This window comes from Lycium barbarum, chromosome 10 (assembly GCF_019175385.1).
Source record: "Lycium barbarum isolate Lr01 chromosome 10, ASM1917538v2, whole genome shotgun sequence".
NCBI classification, from domain to species: Eukaryota; Viridiplantae; Streptophyta; class Magnoliopsida; order Solanales; family Solanaceae; genus Lycium; species Lycium barbarum.
In genome coordinates this window covers 108,664,179-108,687,632 of record NC_083346.1, presented here as the reverse complement: position 1 = coordinate 108,687,632, position 23,454 = coordinate 108,664,179, and the positions used below count along the sequence as shown (strand labels likewise).

Genomic DNA, 23,454 nt, shown 5'->3' with positions numbered 1-23,454 from the left:
TTGGAAAGCCACCCGGGTAATTGGAAGGGGCAGCTACACAGTTTGGTCTGTTTGTTTGATCAAGTAATTACATAATTAGTGTCTTTCTTTTTGTTGTATTTTAATTTCTTTTCTTTTTAAATTTATTTTTTATTTCTATTATTTTAATTTCTTTTTTATTTTTATTTTTTAAAATATATTTTTCTTTTATATTATTTATCTTTTATTTCCTTTCTTCTCATTCTCAACCTTTACTTCTTGTGGTTCCATGTAATTGCTCGTATTTTTCTTATTTTATTAATTTAGCATATGTGTATTATTATTCTAATTTTTAAACTACACCTCTTAATATTAGAAAGAATGAGCCATTAACGAACATGACATTTAATGAGTTATGTTATTAAAGTAGAATTTCGTTATGATGAGGTTATAGAATTTATTTTTAATTTCTTTTTAATTATATTTACTTAAGTTACGTTGGAAACTACTTATGTAATGTTTGAATTTGACATAAGAGTATTATGTTAAACTTTTTCTTTTGGATTTTGAATTTAGATTATTTTCGATTTTAATTTATTTGCTTCAGTACTATTAACTAGTTATTTCACATTGCATACTGTTTATTTTTCACTTACAGTTGATAGATTTTTTTTGTCAAACATTTGAATAATATTATGGCATTATATTTATGAATACTATTATTTTTCGTCAAACAGTCAATCCATGATGTTCTCACAAAAAAAGTCTGCTTTAAGTTTTATATTTAATTAAAATATTATTAATTTGAAAAATATATATCAATTATTTTTTACAATATTAGTTACAAATATATGATTATTAATCAATATATTCTCTAGAAACAATATGTTATTAAATAACTAATTTAATATCATTTATAAAGGCACATATTTTTTAATATTAATTTTAAATTTTTGACAATAAAATTTTATTTTTAAATTAAACAAACTGTGACATTACACTTGTGCAACCAAATAACACGCTTGTAATTACACTGTAATTACATTATGACAAACAAACAGGTCGTTGTAATTACTACCCTAGTAATTACACTAATTCCAATTACCAGATGGCTTTCCAAACATACCCTAAGAGATATTTTATTCAGAGGATCAAGGATGCAACTGGTTTTAAGAACTCTAATTTTCCTATTACTTATCTTGGTTGCCCATTATATGTGGGTAGACAGGAAATTTCTTTCTTCAGTGAAATGATTTCTAAATTGGTTAAGTAGGCATTTGGACATGCGGTTTGAAACCATGAGATAAAATCAGCGTTTGGACATGCATTTCATCTCATGGTTTCAAATCCCAAATCATCCAAAAATGCATGATTTGAGATTTCAAACCATGGTTTCAAAAATTTTAAATATAAAATTTGACTCATAAGTTTATATTTTGTAAAAAAAGATCATAAGTTGGTAGATATTTTTAACAATTACTCCCACCAACCATTTACCAACCTCATTAACTTCTGCCAACCTTTATTTATGTCTACCAACCTCATTACTATTCATGTTAAATTTTCATTTTTATTGAACTAAAGTTTGATTAATTGATGTTGTATTTTTTAGAAAGGTCTTCTAGTAGCGTATTAATTTTGTTGTGAACTATGACTTGCTCATTTGGTAAGATTGTATAAGAATTGAGAATGTTTTGATAGTTTTCACAACTTGTGGGGTTTTTATGTCTATAAGAGAAGATACAACTTGAGATATTCAAATTGCATGTCCAAACATGGTTTGAAACCATGGTATGAAATCATGGTTTCAAACCATATCCAAACGGCTCCTACAAAGACTACAGGCTGGCAAGGTAAATTACTCTCTATAGGGGACAGGGCTACTTTGATTAAACATGTTTTACAATCTCAACCTATCTATCTTTTATCTGCCTTAGAACCTCCTAAGGATACCTGCATGGCAAGATTTTTTTTTTGGGATCTAATGAGGGAAACAAAAATATCATTAGAGTTCTTGGGATGACTTGTGCTACCCTAAGGAAGGAGGAGGTTTGGAATTTAGAAGGACCCTTGATGTTAGTAAAAGTTTGGAAATGAAGAGATGGTGGAGATTTAGAACTTGCAATTCCTTATGTTATGCTTTTCTAATGGCCAAACACTACTCTATTCACCCTGTAGCTATCACTATCCAGCGCTCTCAATCTCTTTCTGGGAGGCATTTAATTAAATAAATACTTAGTTAAAGAGCAACTTCTATGGAAGATCAACAGGGGCAATTGTAATTTATGGTGGGATAATTGGTCTGAAATGAGAGTTGTTGCTCAAACTATACATAGAGAGGATATCAATTATGATCAAGTGGTTAGTGATTGCATTCTGGATGGTAGATGGGAGATTGATCAATTGTAGTTGCCTGAATATCTTGCTGAACATATCCAAGCCATTCGAATTGGAAATCAGAACGTTCGTGATAATCCTATTTGGATGTTGAATAGCACTGGGATGTCTCCACATCTACTGCTTGGAAAAGAATCAGACAGAAAAGAGAGTCAGCCCTCTATTCTTTTTAAGAACATCTGGGATAATAAGCTGCCCTTTAAAATGTCATTTTTGATGTGGAGAATTTTGAAAAGAAAGTTGCCTTTTGATGAGACCATCCATGCTAAATTTAAACTTGAAGTTGACACTAGATGTTTCTGTATCGTCATAAAGATACTCTTCATCACACCTTTAGCAGTGGACAAATTGCTGAAATTACTTGGAATTTCTTTGGTAATCCTTTGGGTATTGCTTGGGAGGATATTCCTATTAGATGCATGATTCAAAGATGGTGGGGTATTAAGCCTAACTCTTTGCATCAGACTATCCTTCGGATCACTCCGGTGGTCATATGTTGGGGAATATGGAAAGTCAAATGCTCACTTATATATGGGAAAAAAATGCTATGTGAAATGAATTCATTATCAAATTCTTTCTCATCTGAAATGGGTGATTTCTAAGGCCAATTGTGATTTGCAATGGAAGACTAGTTGGCAGGATATATGTCATCAGATCATGTTGCTTTGCCCCAAGATTGAGTGTATTGTAGTTAAATGGTATAAATCTCTCGAGAATTGGATCAAAATCAACACCGATGGGAGCAAAACTTCATCTGGTCAATCTGGTGTTGGTGGCATTTGTAGCAATCACAAAAGTAATCTTATTATGGCTTTTGCATATTCTTTTGGTCACTATTCTAGCAATATGGTTAAAGCCAAAGCGTCCTTAATTGGTATGGAATGGGCCATTCGTAATGGTCATGACAATATTATCCTAGAGTCTGTGATTCACAAATTGTGGTAGAAATGATCAAAGGCAACTTCACTGTGCCTTGTCAGATGAAGGAGTGTATAAAACAGATCCAAGATTTTGCTACAAACTTACATTTTGAAGTTCGACATTGCTATATAGAATCAAATCAAGCCGCAGATGCTTTAGCTAAATGGAGTCTCTTCAATGAGGACTTGATGACCCTTTGACAATATGGTCTCCCATCTACAGCTGTTGGCGCCTTCAAATTAGATTGCATTCAAATGGTTTCCCAAAGGCATAAATAAAGGGAAAATATTTTTGTGGTAGATGATGAAGATCCAGAAAGCTTGTTGTAGTTTTTCTTTAGCCTAGATACATTGGATCCTCATTTGTAGCTTGTGTTTAAAATTGCATAGATGTACTTCAAGGCAGGGAGTTTAGCCCTCTATTTTTTATTTGAGGTAAGGACGTATTGTCCCCCTCCCCCTTTGTAACACTTTTTTTGGTGATATGGGAAGGTCTCGCCACCATATGGTGGGAAAAAAATTATAAAAAAAAATTAAGAGATATTTAAGAAGAAAATAAAAAAATTGATCAATTCCATGATACAGGGATATAAGAGAGTAAATATGACAATTTATACAGTACTCACCAATACATGCTACCATGCATACATGAGACGAAATACAATAGTTAAGTCAAATTCATAACCAATTGCATGCCCAAATAGATTGTGCAGAGAACAAATGACTTTTGAAATTGGTGTGGTGGTTTCGAGGAGTTTCAAAAATAAGAATGGAAATAATAAAAGTTAGAGCAGTACTTTAAAGTTGAAAATTTTAAGTGTTTTTACAATATGGATAGGAAAAGCTCGGAGTAGTAACAACTGAGGCATTTATTTGTGCAAGAAGTATGCACATTTATCCATAGAATTAATATGAAGGCATTTATTTTTACAATTACAATTATAATACATGGTATGGCAAAGCAAAACTAAAAATCAACTTTTTTTTTTCTTTATTCTCAAGATTCAAAACCAGTAAATTTACATCACATTTGTATGCATATATTCTTAAAAACTATAAGCAGATGCAATTTGAGAAATGGGTTTGTGTGAATATTGCATAATTTGTACGAAAAACGGATCAAAGGGTAAACGGGTGTTTGATTTTGGTGGGTTTTTTTTACTTATTGCCTTTTGTTTTTTTTATTTTTCTTAACTTTTAATTTTAGTCATTTTTTTCTAATTATCCATTTCAAGCTTGTTAAACGCGTGAAATATACTAATTTTGTCCAGCTCAGCCATCAAACTGTTACATGTGTTCGGTCAACGATCAGTGGTGTTTATGGAGTAGTTTTGAATTGGTTCAGGAATTTAGATGAAGCTCCGTAGAGTGCAGAGGCCCGTGATGTCAAACCTGGACAAGTACGAGGACCTCTTGTATCATTCGGTCTGAAAACAAAGGGGCAATTTGCACGATTGCCCTTCATACGAACTGGTCTTTAATTTTTGCCCCTCAATTCGATGGTCTTTAATTTTTGCCTTTCGCTTAAAAAGGTGGCCGAAAATACCTCGAGGTTCTGGGTTCGAAACCCAGCAGAGTTGAAAATAATAATAATTTTTCTATGCCTATTCGGGCGAAGTTACACAGAACCTATGCAGAAGACGGCAGACTTTGTCTTGTAAGGCAAACTTTTAGTTATGTCTTAAAAATCTGCCGGAGGCGGCAGACTTTGCCTTAAGGCATAACTAAAAGTTTGTCAACTAGCATATCTAAAAGTCTGTCGGAGACGCCAGCAGACTTTTAGTTATGCTAAAGTCTGCTGCGTAAGGCAGATTTTTGCAAAGGCCTTGCATTGCGAAATCATTATTTTTTTGACTGAGTAAGAGTTTGAACTCAGAATCTCGGAATATTTTTAACCATCTCTTTAAACGAAGGACAAAAATTAAAGACCACCATTTGAGGGACATTAAAGACCACCCCGGAAGAACGGCAGTCGGTGCAAAAAATTGAAAAGAAATTGCGATCCAAAATCTATAAATTAAACTTTTTACCTCCACTTGTGCACTCCCCTTTACTAGTGCCAGGTGGATAATACTCCATTTATTGGTGAGAGGACACAAGAGATTCCATCTACCCAAAATATCGAAGAACTATCCAAAAATTCCTAGATTATGTACTCAATGGATGCAAATAAACTCTTCAGATGCCTGTCGAAAATTTCATGGTATTATCCTAGAAATTCAAATCTCATAGTAAGCTACCGGAATTTTCTTGGATGTCTGTGTTAACTAGACTTCGAAAATTACTAGTAGGAAGTTGTTTTAAAAAAAAAAAAAAATCTAAATTGGGGTAGGTGTAAGGGAAATGGGGAAACAGATTACAAGGTAAGGAATCAAACCCTCACAAACAAGATGAAAGTTCAGGTAGACAACCCAACTTAACTACTATGATTCACCTCTACTAGTAGGAAGATTTGATTGTTTGCTAATGAAATTCTTGCAATGCGCATGTTTAGATGGTCTCTTTCCCTCCCGTAATTTGTCGTTATTCTTTGTTTTTAGACGGTTTTCCGACGTAGTTGCCTATCGCAAATAAATGTATTTCCAATAATGTCTCCTACTATTTTTCGTTTCCTTTTTAAAAAATACAAATTAACGGTTTTTCAAGAAAAGTAAAATAAGTAACTGTTGAGTATTAGAAATCACAAACATCAATAGTAAAAATTTTGATTTTCAAAAAATGGTGATGGAAATGGATAACATAAGACATAGTTTTCTGGGCTAATGCAAATCGAATTTTATAAATGTTAGTCCCCATCTTATCACTAGTGAAACCCAAAAAAAAAAAAAAGAAAAAAAAAATAGAACGGTTGAAAAAGAATGAGAATAGCCCACGGATACATATTTTGTTTTGTTAAAGGTAACTTCAAACTTGAAAAATCCATAATGTCATACATATATCGGTACCATTGGAAAATACATCCATTTAAGGAGAGGGGCACATATAATGTATTCTTAAAAATCAACGTTATTTATTTCACACGCTAGGTAGAACCATCTAGCCATATCGTCGATTAGTCACCACACAAACAAACACATATATATTTGTGTAAACATACATATATATCTGCATTCATTGGATAGCATCGATCTTCTATTACTTGAGAAGGTGACCTTCTATATCTTTGGTCACATGAAGGACAAAACCCAAGAGAACGAGAGGCTCGGGTATGTCTTCAGTTTTCTTCTCGTACACAAATGTCCATGTAGTCCATTGATGGTCACAGGATGTGATAATAGTGAAAGAATTGTACAACTCTAACAGATCTCCTCCAATCACTTTCCAAGTGACTGTTTTCGTTTGAGGATCGACGGCTTCAATCACTTGCTTACAAGTCTTATCTTTTCCATCTACAGCCAATAAAGTTAAGAATACAAGAGACATTACTAGGCTAGTTCAACTTTCCAATCACTCATAAAAGATATAAACATTCACAATAACATATTTTCATCTCATTTATTTTGAATTTGCTTTGATTTTCAATTTCATTTTCTTCAAAAATTATATGAAGCTGGGGTTTCTATATTTTTTCCTAAATAGATTTATATTTAAAAATCTCAAAGATAAAATGTGTGTGTGCGTGTGTGAAATTAAAAAATTAACAAAATTTGTCAATTGAACCTGTTGAAACTGTAAAGTGCATCAACCTTTGGACCAAGTAATATAAAGTTAAAAGGTAAGATTCTCCCACAAAGATTCTCCCACAAATGAGAGAAGTTATTTTCCCCCTTTAGGGTGTGTTTTGTATGAAGGAATATATTTTCCGGGAAAATCTTTTTTTGAAAAATGAGTGGATTTCTTATTTATGTTTTGGTGTTTGATAAGTAAGCAGAAAATATTGTTCAAAGAGCACTTTATATATAATCTAGACAAATAATATATGAATATGTGATGAAGTGTGGGAAGGTTGGGCGGGGTTAGGGCTTGTTTAGGTAGGGGGTTGCGTGGGGGTCGGAGTGGATGTGGGTTGGGGTGGGGGCGGGGGGCGGGGGGCGGGGGCGGGTGCAAAAATATATTTCATATGATTTATAAATTCATTTCACTATTTAAAATTGCAGAGTTTGATGATGTGATATTTGTCTACCAAAACAGCATTTTAAATACTAGTTTAATTTTTTTTTCTATTGCCGCTATTTACATACATAATATGTCCACCTACATTTAAGAAAGTTATATCTGAAAATTCTAAAGTATTTGCACTGTTTAATTAATAGTACTCTTATTAATTTACTAGCAATACATGCCCGTGCATCGCCCAGGCGATGCACGGACCGAACATGCCTATTCACTTTAATTAGCTAGTCTTTAAGGTTTGTATTTTGAAAATAACTTTTAAAAACATTCTAATTGTTATTATATATAGCAACTTATACAAAATGTATTTTATGTACCATCACTTTAGTTATAATTAAAAAATGGAGTTTAAAAATTAAAAACATATGATGGAATTAGTCTTTGAGATGGAAAGAGTCGGACCATTTTCTCATTGTCATGACAATGAAAGTTGTTCATCGATGTGAAAAATAAAATTAGTAAGAATACGAGGGAAAATTAATATTTTGATTCTAGATTTTTTTTCTTTTAAATTCTTTAATATCTTATATGTATACCGACAGGTTGATATTCATTTCAATTAACTAATTGTTGAGCTCCAAACCTAAGAATCATTATTGTATATATTGGATTTTTTAATAACAAAACTAATAAAATATATTTCTTAAATTAATTAAAAAATATATTATAATTTTTTATATTAACAATTATAGATAAAAAGAATTGTTACAAAGAAATCAAAATTAGAAAAATATATCGTAAATCACTAAATTTTAATACCGAAATGAAAATATAAAGTAATACACTTTATAAATGTAAAGAAACAATAATCATAGAAAGCAAAGGAGAGTAGAATAAGTAAATTATTGACAAAGAAGGAAAACGGGCATAAAAGTCATTCCCTCCCTTCACTTTTATTTGTCCACGTTAACATATCAAGAGAAAGAAATTTTTCTTCTTCTTATTTTACCCTTCACATTAATTACTCATTTTCAAATCATTTTCTGAGGTTATTGAGGCTATACACCAACAAATATGGATATTATGATAAAATATATACTTCATTTATTAATTCTTAAAGAACGAGAAAAGTCAAAAGTGGACAAGTGAAAGTGCACGGAGGGAATAAATATGTGTAGGAGAATTAAAATTGAAATGCATACGTGTATACATGAGAAGAGATTAAATACTCAGTACTATGACATATGTCCAAGTGGGATAAAAAAAAGTAATTGGTTAAAGTGTACAATTTATATAACTTTTGGTACAAATTTGCATTGCTATTGTTCGTCCTCTCTTCACGTTTAAAGTATTGATAAAGAAGGAAAACGGGGATAAAAGTCACTCCCTCCGTTTACTTTTACTTGTCCACGTTAACATATTAAGAGAAAGAAAATTTTGTTCTTATTATTAATTTTATCCTTCACATTAATTACTCATTTTCAAATCATTTTCCAAGGCTATTGAGACTTACACCAATAAATATGAATATTATGGCAAAATATATACTCCCTCCGTCCCATATTACTTGTCACTTTCCCTTTTGCACGCCCCTTAAGAAATCATAAATAAAAGATGTATTTTACTATCTTACCCCTATCTCTCTCCAATAAATACATTCTAATCAAATTGACTATTTTCAAGAATATTTATTACTAAGGGTAAGATGGAAAAGATTTAATTAATTTTATCTTGATTTTGTAAATGAATAAGTAATTTTGACATATATTTTTAGTAATGTGGCTAAGTAATATGGGACAGAGAGGGTAAGACGGGAAATATTTAATTAATTTTATCTTAGTTTTGTAAATGAACAAGTAATTTGGACATATATTTTTAGTAATGTTGAGTACTTCATTTATTAATTTTTAAAGAGCGTGAAAAGTCGTCAGAGAATTAAAATTGAAGTGCATACATGTATACATGAGAAGAGAATAAATATTCAATACTATGACATATGTCCATGTGGGATAAAATGATAGTTTAGTAATGTGGCCAAGAAATATGAGACGGAGGGAATACTTCATTTATTAATTTTTAAAAAACTTGAAAAGTTAAAAGTCAACAAGTATAAATGCACGGAGGAAATAAATGTGTCGGAGAATTAAAATTGAAGTGCATACGTGTGTATACATGAGAAGAGATAAATATTCAGTACTATGACAAATGTCCACGTGGGATAAAAAAATATTTAGTTAAACTGTACAATTTATATAACTTGTGATACAAATTTGTATTGCTGTGTTAGTCCTCTCTTCACGTTTATTTATAATAGAAATACAACTTCCACAACGTTGTATGGGCTTAGTGGGGCTGGGCTTGGGGTTTTCCTACTTCAATTAGGGAGGTCATATTCCTGATTTTTAAGAAACTTATTTTTCTAGAGAAAAATATCCGGGATAAGGTGGGAGCGGCCTCAATGGAGATAAAATCCGGGAAGAGAGGATTAGGTGGTTCAGGCATGTGAAGGGGAGATACGGATGCCCACACTACAAGAAAGTATAGAAATTGTAACAAAAAAATTAATAATTGGCAACAACTTAGTTTTATTGTTGGCAAAGAACTGTTTTGTTGCCAGAGAATTTAATTTTGTTGTCATAGTATTGATTATTGTTGCAAAAAGTACGTTTGGCAACAAAATAAAAAAGTTGTTGCACGTTGTTGCAATAACAACCGTTGGGAAAAGTCTATGCAACAAAAAAGAATTGTTGTCAAAAGCACTTTTTGCAACAATAATCAATCGATGGCAACAAAATTACTTTTGTTGCCAAATATATTTTTTCTTGTAGTGCCAGTGCGGAGGTGTGACAGATTGGCTATGGATGGCTTAAGAAGAGGTAGATGTAGACCGAAGAAGCATTGAGGAGATGCGATTAGACATGACATGGTGCAGTTACAGCTTGCCGAAGACATGACCTTAGATAGGAGGTTGTGAAGGACACGGATTAAGATAGAAGGTTAGTAGGTAATAGAGCATTGTCTTGCTTTTCCTTTCTTACTAGTAGTCGTAGTATTTCTCATGTAGTTTCTTATCCTTTGATTTTTGTTACTATCTACTGCCTTTTGTTATTTGCTTAGCTTAAGGTTTGGCTGTAGTTACTGTTCCTTTTTCTTTTTTGACCGGCTTGGTGCAGTTTTGCTTTATTCTGAACCAAGAGTCTATCGGAAACAGCTTCTTTACCTCCCAAGGGAGGGGTACGGTCTGTCTAAACCCTACCCTTCATAGACCCCACTTGTGGAATTATACCGGGTATGTTGTTGTTGTTGTTATTTTTCTAGAGAAATATTTTTCAAAAATATTTGATCAATCAAACATGAAAAATATTTTCTGGAAAGTGTTTTCCTCCCTAGGAAACACACCTTTACTTTTAGAATGGTTTCCCTATGAATGATAATCAAACGTCATCAAATAAGTTTTTACGAAAAAACATTTACTTAAAATAACTTTTGGCATATCAAACAGACCTAATTGTGAAAAATTGAAACAAGTAAATCATATATAAAAGAGGAAAAATGTGTGTTACCGTCATTATATTTCCAGCTCACGACCGAACCAATTTTTATGTTTTCACCTTCCTGGATCTCAAAATGGTTGATCTTACCGGGGCATATGTTCGGTATATGATGAGTTTTGCTGTGAAAAATGTCATGAACCAAATGTCCTCCACACTTCACCTCTACTGATCCAATCAACTTGCCTTTTACACCCATATTTTTTTCTTTGGTATAGCAAATTAAAAGTTTTGAAAAGAAAGTGGTGATAAAATGGTTAGAAATTGTAGTCTTTATATAGACTTCAATCAACTGTACGAACAGTTTTTATTATTATAAATAATATAAAACGTGATCCACGACATATCATGTTTTTTATTATTGGAGCTGGAACATTAGTGACCACTCAACTTATTATTTTAAAAAGATGCCGAAGATAAAAGTTACAGCTCATAAGGGATTCATTTTATGTAACTGAAATTCAGATATCTGAAATGAACGACAATAAGAATTGCCTTAACAAATTACTATGTCATATCACAACAAAGATGGATAGGTTCAAAAAAAAATATATATCAATGATATTGTATGTATTAATGTAACACTAGTATTGTGAAAGATGATGAAGATCTCTTTATTTTTTTCGGAAAAGGATAAAAAAAATGCCTTTAAATTATGCGAAATTGAACAAAAATGCCCCTATTGTTACTTAATTGGATAAAAAATGTCCTTCTCCTAATCAACATATTGTTGCTTTTCCGTTTAAGCACATTTTTTAAATAAAAATATTATTTTTAAAGAAACCTTTTTTTGTTTCTTTTACTTTAAAATCCTTTTAACTAATAAAAATAGTGGAAGTGATTTATTTTTCTTAATCTCATTTTTTCAATTAAAATGAAATTACCCCATGTACTTTTTTAACTTGTAATATAAGTCATATATATAAATCATAGTAACCCGATCACTAATTTTTATTTAGATAACGATAACATTCTTTTCTATAATAAAATAGGAAATATTTTTATTTCTTAATCTTTTCCAAATTGAAGTAGAATAGGCATTTACTGATATAATCCTTGGTTTTAAAGTTAAAATGAAAAAAAGGGTCAACAATTACTCCATTGACGATATCTTAAAGATATTTTGTGATTTGAAGCAATTAATACACTATATTTTCTTATTTTATGGCATTATGATTGTTGTATCTTAACTTTAAAACCAAGGATTATATCCTACTTCTATTCGGAAAAAGATTAAGAAATAAAAATATTTCCTATTTTATTAGGAAAAAGATTTTTATCATTATCTAAATGAAAATTAATGATGGAGTTACTATGATCTTATATATATAACCTATATTATCAGTTAAAAAAGTATATTTGCTACTTTTATTTTTATTGATAAAATGAGATTAAATAGAATAAAAATTACTTCCCATTTTTTAATTAGTTAAAGAGATTTTAAAAGGAAAAAACTAAGAAAAGGTTTCTTTAAAAATAGTATTTTTATTAAAAAAAATGTGTTTAAAAAGAAAAGAAACAATATATTTATTTGAAAAAGGGAATTTTTTATCCAATTAAGTAACAATAAGGGCATTCTTGTTCAATTTCTCATAGTCTAAGGGCATTGTTGGACCAAACTATAAACGAAAGTAATTTTTGTTCAATTTCGCATTGTAGGAAATCAATCCGTGATTTGTATTGATGTATGAAAGTCATTATATACAAAGTAGGTATCTCATTATCAGAATGATACTAGGCTAAATTATAGGACCTAATTACTATACATAAGGAAGAGAATATTTACAATATTTACGTAGACTATTGCATAGTCTATCACACCCCCGCAGTCAAAGTGGGAGGTTGTCGTACGCTTAGACTGTCCCTGAAATCATCAAAGAGCACTCGCGGAAGACCTTTAGTGAAGATATCTGCGATCTGGTAACGGGACGGGACGTGAAGAACACGAACTTCTCCACGGGCAACTTTCTCACGTACGAAATGTATGTCCATCTCAATATGTTTAGTGCGTTGGTGCTGAACTGGATTACCTGATAGGTATATGGCACTAACATTATCACAATAAACCAATGTAGTTGTCTGGATGGGACGGAGCTCCAAAAGAAGGTTGCGAAGCCAACAGGACTCAGAGACGACATTAGCGACGCCACGGTATTCGGCCTCGACACTCAACTTAGACATAGTAGGTTGCCGTTTGGATGACCATGAGAGGAGATTATCGCCAAGGAAGACACAGTAACCTGATGTGGATCGGCGAGTGTCTGGACAACCACCCCAATCTGCATTTGTATAAGAAACAAGAGAGGCAATGGAGGATTTGTACAGATGGAGACCAAACTCAATAATACCTTGAATGTATCGGACTATGAGTTTCAGAGCATGCATATGTGCAACCTTTGGATCATGCATGTGAAGGCATACTTGTTGAACCGCATAGGAGATGTCTGGTCTTGTGAATGGAAGGTACTGCAACGCGCCGGCCAACTTACGATATTGGGTGGGATCATCGCAAGGAGGCCCGGTCGTGGCACCAAGTTTGGCTTTGGTGTCGACCGGTGTCTGACTTGGCTTACAAGCAGTCATGCCCGCACGCTCTATAATATCTGCTGCATAATTTTTCTGAGAGAGAAACATGCTGTGTGAAGTCCGGGTAACAACGATACCCAGAAAATAGCTTAGAGGGCCCAAATCCTTCATAGCAAATTCGGCACTAAGCAGAGACATGATGGATTTTCTGAGAGCATCTGAGGAAGGTGTGAAAATAATGTCATCAACATATAGCAGAATGTAAGCAATGTCAGAACCTCGATAATAAATAAAGAGAGAGTGATCAGATCGGCTATGTGAAAAACCAATAGTGGAGACATAGTCTGCAAAGCGTTGGAACCATGCACGGGGAGCTTGCTTAAGTCCGTACAACGATTTCTTCAAGAGACAGACATGATGTGGATGCTTTGGATCCTTAAACTCAATAGGCTGATGCATATAAACAGTCTCATTAAGATTACTGTGTAGGAAAGCATTCTTGACGTCCAACTGATGAATGGGCCAAGAGTGTGCAAGTGCAATGCTCAAGACAACGCGAATAGTAGCCGGTTTGAAAACCGGACTGAAAGTCTCGTCGCAGTCAACTCCAACCTGTTGAGACCTGCCATCACAGACAAGACGGGTTTTATGCCTCTCAAAAGAACCATCAAATTTCTTTTTATGATGAAAAATCCACATAGAACGAATAAGATTCACATCAGTGGGACGTGGAACCAACTCCCACGTCTTATTATTAATTAGAGCATTATATTCATCAACCATGGCAGCCTTCCAATTGTGCTCATTTAGAGCACTGACATGATTTCGTGGGATAGGCAAGATGGAGGGAGTGCTAGAAGTATTTAAGTTGAACGGTTGTTTGGGCTTAAAAATCCCATGTTGGCTTCTAGTGACCATGCGGGTGGGTTGCTGGGTAGTCACGGGTGGGGCAGGGCGGGGTAGGGGCTATGGGGCAGTGACCGTGGGGTTGGACTGCTGGGCAGTGGGGGGGGAGGTCTGCTGGGTAGTCACGGGTGGAGCAGTGGGGGGGGAGGGGGAGGGGCTGGACCGAGGGAACGACGAGTGGAGGAGGCTGTGATAGAAAATGCAAGGTATATGGAGAAATCCCATAGTCCAAAAAATCATAAGAAGTTGGGGTTGGTGAGTGCAATTTGGAGAAGGGAAATTGAGTTTCCTCAAAGATGACATGCCTTGAGATGATGATTTTGTTGGTGGATAAATCATAACATTTATATCCTCTATGATTCAACGGATAGCCCAAAAATAGACACGGGGTGGATCTTGCTTGTAACTTATGAATAGTTGTAGATGGGAAAAGTGGATAACATAGACACCCAAAAACCCGGAGATGAGAATAGGAGGGGGTTCGTTGATAGAGAACTTGCGTTGGTGATTTATACCCAAGGACTTTGGTGGGAAGTACATTAAGGAGGTAAGTGGCCATTTGGAGAGCATGATGCCAAAAAGAGGGGGGGCATGGAAGAGTGGACAAGAAGAGTGCGCACTAAGTTGTTAATGAATTTAATTTTTCTTTCCGCTTTGCCGTTTTGAGGAGAGGTATAGGGGCAAGAAAATCGAAAATTTAAACCATTTGAGGCGCAAAAAGATTGAAAATGCCCATTGGCGAACTCCCGCCCATTATCACATTAAATGTTTTTAATGTCTCTTTCGAATTGTGTCCGTATTAATGCCTTAAAAGATAGAAAAGTGGAATAGACTTGGGACTTGTTAGAGATTGGAAAAGTCCAAAGAAAATTACTATAATCATCAAGAAAGAAAACATAATAGCGGTGCCCATTAGAACTTAAAACAGGAGATGTCCATAAATCACTATGAATGATATCAAATGGCATAGTAGTAAATGACAATGAATCATAAAATGGCAATTTAACATGTTTCCCCAAAGGACCAGAGGTACAAAAAGAAGTTCGGGCCCTATTACATTCAATTAAGGCATTACTACGAAGAGAACTAAGGATAGCATTTCCCGGATGACCGAGTCGTGAATGCCACAAGCTAGGTGATGCGGCAATGAAGGTGGATGGTGGAGTGGTCCATTTCGTGGCAATGATAGGATACAATTCCCCGGTGCTCTCACATCTCATTAGGCGGCTCCCCGTCGGTAAATCCTTCACAGAAAACCCAAGAGGATCAAACTCAACAAAAACATTATTGTCCTTAGTGAATTTATGTACGGAAATAAGGTTTTTGATGAGTTTTGGAGCATGCAAGACATTTCGGAGACGTAATTGAGGATTTGGTGGGGGTAGGGATGTATGACCATAGCCTCGAATTGGAATAGTGCTACCATTACCAACAATGATTCCAGAATTATTGCTCAAATTAAAATAAGACGTGAGAGTACCTGAGTTGGCAGTCATGTGGGAAGTTGCTCCGGTGTCCATGTAACAATTATCATCCGGTTAATGCATGGACAGAGTGTGCATGGCTGCCTCCACGTCTGTCGGAGTGTACCCAGAATAGGTCGGACCATGCATGGAATAGGCCTGCTGAGGTCGTGGACCCGCACCGAGAATGCCGCTGCCGGGTCGCGGTGTGGTAGGACGCTGCTGCCACTGTTTCGTCGGATACGGGCAGGGGGGCATTGGCCACTGCTGGGGCGGCCAAGCAGGCCAGTAGTAGCCCCCTGTTGGTGGCTGTCCCGTCGACCACTGGCCGTTGCTGGTCTGTCCACCGCCGTCGCGGTCGGATTTCCCGCGGTTGTTGTTGTTGTTGTTGTTGTTCCCCTTTCCCTTGTTCCTGTTAGAATTCCTGCCACGATTATTATCACGACGGTTAGTTGAATTATTGTTGCCGCCAGGTGGGGGGGGGGGGGGGGAGGGGTATCATTATCAACAAGTAAAGCCGCGGGACTGGAATCGTGGGCACGTTCCTTGGCTGCTGCGTCTTCGAGCTTGAGTCTGGAGCACACTTCAGAGAAAGAGGGCAGCACATCCTTCTGCTGGATGGTGGTGACAAAGTGTGCATATGTCTCCGGTAAGCCTGCAAGGAGGCGCAAGACCATATGTTGGTCGGACACCGGCAACCCCACGTTGGCAAGCTGATCCGCGAAAGACTTGAGCCTATTATAATAGGCCATAACCGAGCCGAAGTCGGCCATTTTTGTGGTGGTGAATTCAGTTTCAAGGTACGCTGCCCTTGAGTGCTTGTTATCTTGGAAAAGTTAAGCAACTTGATTCCAAGCCTTCTCTGCAACATCATCCGCCACGAGAATAGAGGTAAGAATATCATAGGATACGGTGGCATATATCCATTGAAGGACCATCGCATCTAGCCGTTTCCAGAGCGGAAGGTTAGCCGCCTTTGTTGCGTTGTACGCGGTGAGTTCAGTGGTGTCAGTTGGTGGTATGATGTGTTCAAGTACAGAGTGGACGCGGGCTAGAACTTTGAATAGTGTCGCCCATTCGTGATAATGGACGGTTTCCATGTCTAGAGTGATTGGGATTAAAGATTTCATATTCGTGACGGTTAAAGCAGAATGGAAATTTTTGTTGTCAGCCATTGAAGAGAGAAGAGGGAGGAGGAAGGGTGGCGGCTACGGCTAGGGTTAGGAGAGTAGAGGGAGGTGGACGGCTAGGGTTTAGGATGCTAGGGTTTTTAGGAGAAACCTAGTCTGATACTATGTAGGAAATCAATCCGTGATTTGTATTGATGTATGAAAGTCATTATATACAAAGTAGGTATCTCATTATCAGAATGATACTAGGCTAAATTATAGGACCTAATTACTATACATAAGAAAGAGAATATTTACAATATTTACGTAGACTATTACATAGTCTATCACGCATAATTTAAGGCCATTTTTTACCCTTTTCCTTATTTTATTTTTTATTTAAGCGACTTTTACGTTTGGGGAGTTAGGAATACCCCTACCATGTATATGATGATGAGGATCGTGAATGATCGAAGAATGTGCAAATGAAAAGTGAATAGTGATTGGTCAAATTAAAAGCTTACAACCAAGATAGAATTAAATTATCTTGAAAAATAAATTGTTCTTAGACTGGTATTCCCTGCACCAAAAGATGTCGAGCCAGTAAGATACCATATAATTGATAATTATGTGAAAATGAAATCAGAAAATAAAATCGTTAGATTATAGCACAAGATTTGAAAAATATTCTCGTGTCGATGGATTGATCGATCACGCAGCAATTTTTTATTAATCTTTCAACTCATGAAAGTATTTAAAAGCGTATGGATATAGGGACTAATATATTTTGCTAGTAATATACGACTTTGATAAAGTATTCTCTTAACTCAGTAAGATAATCATGTGTCAAGCAACAGACATTGGAATCGAGTAAATCACATAAGCAAATAAGAAATTATTCCAATATATCTAGATTGGTTAATTATGCTTGCGCAAATTATCCATTTGACCCATATTTTGGGAGATACAAGCATATTTATTGAAGTGCCGAGGTACAATTGTTTCATGAGGATCTACAAATTAGTTCTTCTTCTAAAATCATAAGGGTTTTTTTTAATGAGATTTTTCCAGCGAGCTTTCTTTAAGATACATTCTTTAGTGCATGAACATCTCTCAGGGAAAGTGACTGAATATTTTTGCTAGTTGTTGATGTCCATTAGCGTTTCAAATTCCTATTTCGTCATATTCATTATTTCTAGCAACATTTGTTTTTGGTATTCGAAATTTACCGAACCGATTGACCAATTAAGATTCACGCCGCGTAGGCCATATTCATTACTTCTAACAACATTTGTTATTCGGAATTTACAGCCACAAGAAATTTAAATTCACGCCACGTAGGGCATATTTAAGGTAGGAGCGATCTGTACCATGATTCTTCCATTCTCAAAACTCGAACTCGATATCTCTAATTAAGGGTGAAGAGGTCACATTATTCTCATGCTCACTCCCCCGGTGGTGTTACTCCCACCAATAACACCCACTACTCTTATAATGCTAATTATAACATGTTTTTTTAATTTTGACTACCTCCATTGATCATTGATATGCAAAAACTTACAACTTTAAGTAGGCATCCCAAACTTGTTACATGATCACTGATGAGTCGTGAAATTACGCGATATTCGACGCTAATTCCTTAAGCTTTTGTGACTCCTTAAGCACTTTTGTTGTTACTTTTTATGTTTTTATGTTGTTTTGTAGGAAAAGATGTCCGGAGAGCATAAAAGAGCAAAATGGATCAAAATGGACCAAAATGGAACAAAATAGAGCAAAACAAGCCAAGTAGCTGAAATGAGTGATCGGAAGAAACCAAGTGAAAAGAAAGTCAAAAAGAGGTCAAACTGGACATTTTTGCAAAACTGTCAAAACTGGACAGTTTTGCAAAAACGGGACAGATTTGCAAAACTGTCAAAAGTGGACAGTTTTGCAAAAACGGGCAGAATTGCAAAAACAGAAATATGGGGGCAGATTTTGACATTCTTTTGAACTTGGAAGAATTAGAGGAGCTACAAAAGAGAGGCTTAGGGCAAAAACATTATCATCTTTTGCCATTTTGCAAGTTTTGGAGGCTAGGGTTTTTCTACACCATTGGAGGAGAAGATTGGAAGCACTTCAATGAGATATTTCTTAATCCTTTCTTCAATTCCTTGTTTTGTATTGTATATCTAAGTGTGTAGTATTTATTTTCTTCACTTGAATCTTGTTTATGGAAATATTCTATGATTAAAGTGTTGAACGAAACTCTTGTTTTGCTTATGTATTGAATGATTTTTATTCCTAATGAAGTGGGTTATTGTTGATTTAATTAATCTCGTTCTTGAATGTTTCCAAAGGGATTAGCTAACCCTAGGACTCACCCATTTACTTAGATTGAGCTCGGAAGAGGAAATCTAGGTTGGGAAAGATTAATTAACAAGAATTTGGGTCATTAAACTCATCTAATAACTTGAGCTCGGAAGAGGATAGTTACTTGAGGTTAAATTGATTGTACCTAACATCACACTCTAAGGCTTGGAAAAGCTTAGAGTGAAATTCATTGATTTGGTTGGAAGACTTTCAATGAGATTTTTGATATCATTATCTATCAACACAAACCCGCTCTTAGTTGTAAAATCGTAAAATACGTTGGATCGTTACTTGAGTGTAATCTCCTATTATCCATGCTTGTGACCATTGATCATTTTACTTGCTTTCTAGGTTAGTTTACATTTCTGCATTAGTTATAATCTTAATCAAAAACCCAAAATATCATTTATCGTTTGGCTTTAGTTTAGTTGGTGAAAGTTCCTTACTTTCTTATTCGCCTAACATATTGTTCCCTGTGGGATCGACCCCGACTCATAGTTGGGTAAATATATTGCATACGACCGTGTACACTTTCTCTTTGAGGAGTGTATTTGGAAGTTATCAAAAATGGCGCCGTTGCCGGGGAACAATTTGGCGTATTTAGGTTAGTTTGGGATTTAAGCTTGCTTGCTTTGGTCCAAATTCGTAAATATTAGTGTAGTTGTTTTCTTTGCTTGATTTTATTTTTATATATATAAAAAAAAAAAAAAAAAACTGACCAGTTTTTGCAAAACTGCAAAACTGTCCAGTTCTGAAAATCTGTCCAGTTTTTGCTTTTGCAGAAACTGTCCAGTTTTTGCTTCTGCAGAAACTGTCCATTTCTGAAAAACTGTCCAGTTTTTGCTTCTGCAGAAACTGTCCAGTTCTAAAAAAAAAAAAAAACATGGCATCTTGGAATGAAAACGAAAATGGGTTTGATGGTTGCAATCCATATTTGATGACCCATGTCCATATTGTGAAAGACCCCACTTTTGGCAAGATTGTGAATATGCTCCCGGGAGAGAGATGTGTGCACCGTCTCAATCCTATGATGAAAGTATTTGTAATATATGTGGTGGTCAAGGTGGACATTGGGGTGATTGTCCCAATTATTTTGCTTCCCCTCCCCCAAGTTGTTCTGACGAAAATGCTAGTTGTGCTTTTGAGTTTGACAGGGACAACGACATGACAAATGAAGGACAAAGTGCCGGATATGAAGGCATCATGGCAATGCTCCAAACATACTTAGATCGGGAAGCTAAAATGGAGGAAGAGCGAAAGCTCCTCCAACAATCCGTTTTAGAAAATGGAGAAACCATGAAAAGAATGAATGATTCATTTGAGGATGCCAATTCCTCAATTGTCATGGAAGTGTCGACTCCTCAAAATGAAATGGTTGAAGAAGAGATTTCAAGTTTACAAGATGAACCCGAAAATTCTTGTGACCACGACGAAAGTTGTGAAATTGAAGAAATGGTTCAACTTGAAGAAGACGAGCATAATCTTGAAGAAGAAATCTCTAATTCTCAAAAAGAAGAAGTTGAGGAAATTTTGAAAAGCATAATGGGGAGGAATGAACAATATGGGAAAGTCTTGACCAAATTGTGGGAAGAAGTTCAACATGGAGATGATGAAACTATCCAAAAGGTATATCTCACCATGGATGAATTTTTACAAGAGTTGGACGACTCTCACAATGAAGAAAATCTTGACAAAATGGAAATTTTGAGCCAAGATTGGCTAATGAATTAAGCTCAACAACTTGAAGCCTATAGAAATCACCGTGAAGGCATTTCATGGATGATGGAAAAATTTCTGAAAATACATGTTGAGCAAAGTCAAGAAGTGGAACTACTTGAAATTACTATCCAAAAATTAGAGGCCGAATTGAATGCAAAGATTGAGTCATGTGATGCTCAATATCAAAGGGTCATGGATTGTAGTTTTGAGTTGGTTTCCAATGAAGAAGAGGTCAAGATTGATTTTCATGAGCGAATGGCGAATTGCCAACCTACCAACCCAAAAATAGTGCAAGATGCCGAAATTGAAGAAATGATACTAGAGTTGCATAAAAAAGTTCATGCAATGGTTTTTGAAGACTCTAGTTCATTCTTGGGTGAGGATGTCAAAAATGAAGCGAATTTGAAATTGAAGCGCATTGGACCACATTCCAATCATTTTTCAACATTGTGCTTGGTTGATGATATAGAAGTTGAACTAACCGAGCCTATGGAGAATTGTGGAAATGAAGAAGAAAGCGTTTTCATATTGAAGTTTGCTATGCCAAAAAGACAAAATGGCATGCCTCACTTACGGGCCAAGAAGTGCAAAATGCGACACCCGAGAGTTGGCCTACTTGTTTTTCTACCACCGCCCCATGAGCGTCATCATGATCTTGATTCAAAGTTGGGGCGCAAATTCATATCTTCCAAATGGAAGGAAAAGTGGTAAAGGTAACCGTCGTGCCGCGACGTTAAATCAAGCGCTTGATGGAAGGTAACCCATCGTTTTAAAAGTTTTAAATCGTTTTTGAAATTTTATTTTTTAGAATAGTTTAGTTTATGATTTTTGACTAATCTGCAAAGTTTCAGAATTTTTAGAGTTATTTTGAGCATATCGGATACCCGGACAGCCCCCAAAACCAGTAAAAACTGCAAAAAAAATGTTTTCTGGTGTCATAACATGCGATTCGCATGTCACGTCGCATGTCATGACAGAGAACAAAAAAAAAAAATTACGGGTGACATCACATGCGACTCGCATGTCATACATGTGAATCGCATGTCATACATGCGAATCGCATGTTGCGTCGCATGTGATGACAGCGAGTAAAAAATAAAAAAATAAAAAAATTTCCTTTTCTATTTTTATGTTTTGTTTTGATTATGTGCAGCGAGGACACTGCAATGTTTATAGTTGGGGGTGGCACGTGGTAGCGCATTATATTTTGAAACTTGCTCAAAAATTTTGAAAATTTTGTTCTTTTGACATGTTGTGGATTAGTCACTCTTATTATTTTATTTTCTTTCTTAGCTTCTTTCATTAGTCTTGTAAGTTTAGGTGTAGGTTCTCCTTTGAGGAAAAATGTGAAAACTCTTGGCTTGTTTGGTACTAATAGAGTTAGTCTCTTGCATGTGAAATTGAAATGTGAATACCTCTCCAAATTGTTGTGAAGTTAAAAAGCAAGGTGCATAGGAAAGAATGATCTTTGTGACAACTTTTTGGCTCATTTTGTGACTCTTTACCTACTAGTGTGTTGACTTTGGATTATGAGATATTGCACTAGTTGTTCTTGCTTGGGAAGTGAAATTGATCCATCTTGACTAGTTCATATGCCATGTGTGTGAGTGTTTGTTGAATAAATCTTGTGTTTACTCTTATCATCTAGAACTTGCCCGGTTAGTCGTTCAATGCTAATTTTGATTATGTTGGTTGGAGAGATGACCTTGGGCTATCTTTGTGAAAAAACCTCTTTAGCCTTTCTAGCCTACCATTGCATAAACAATATCGCTAGTAACCCCAATTGAGCGCATGACCTTTTCTTTGATTGCCACATTACAAGCCTTTACCCTTTTTTTTGATGAAAAGTCTCTTTTTTGAACCTTTCCCTCCTTGAACATGAAATTGTGAATTTGAGGCCAAAGCCTAAGTTGGGGGTGTTAGTGTTGCTTGAGAGTGGTGAAGGTTGGTGTTGTGAAAAAGTCAAAAGAAAGGAAGAAAATTTGAAAAATACAAAAAGGTTGCAAACTTTTTGTGCAAAAAAAAATGTATCTTTGTTAAAAAAAAAAAAAAAAAAATTGGCAGGTGACATCACCTGCGATTCGCATGTGGGGTCGCAGGTCGTGCCAGTGAGTAAAAAAAAAATTCCTTTTCTATTTTTATGTTTTGTTTTGATTATGTGCAGCGAGGACACTGCAACATTTATAGTTGGGGGTGGCATGTGCTAGCATATTATATTTTGGAACTTTATAACGGAAATTGGAATAATTGGGGAAACTAGTATGCAAAGGAAGGAGTGTTGTTTTGAAATGAAGAGGAAAGTGGACGAAAGGTTTTGTGTAGTGTTCAAGGAGGGTGTAGTCACTTGTATCCCAAATACTTATCCTACCCTTCCCTAAGCCTACATTACAATCTTAAAAAGTCCCTATGTGATCTCCAACTGAATGTTCTTGAGTTAGCGATGATTGAAAATAAGGGCAAGCTTATGGTGTGATATTTGTTAGCACTAGAATTTCGTTGTTGA

At 35.3% G+C, this 23,454-nt stretch overlaps 1 protein-coding gene across 1 annotated transcript; it reads right to left on the bottom strand.

Moving 5' to 3' along the window:
• Positions 1-6,185: 6,185 nt before the first annotated feature.
• On the bottom strand, positions 6,186-11,134 carry LOC132614959 (kirola-like). The gene is made up of 2 exons (XM_060329513.1): positions 10,892-11,134; positions 6,186-6,664 (listed from the first exon to the last, which is right to left on the bottom strand). The coding sequence occupies exons 1-2, from the start codon at positions 11,076-11,078 to the stop codon at positions 6,411-6,413; spliced, it is 441 nt and encodes a 146-aa protein (XP_060185496.1). The 5' UTR covers positions 11,079-11,134; the 3' UTR covers positions 6,186-6,410.
• Positions 11,135-23,454: the final 12,320 nt, after the last annotated feature.

Excerpts from the sequence above, each read along its gene's own strand:
- LOC132614959 (XM_060329513.1), bottom strand. The coding sequence starts at position 11,078 with ATGGGTGTAAAAGGCAAGTTGATTGGATCAGTAGAGGTGAAGTGTGGA. Across the intron at positions 6,665-10,891 it reads GAGCTGGAAATATAATGACG|ATGGAAAAGATAAGACTTGT; the intron begins GTAACACACATT and ends TATTGGCTGTAG.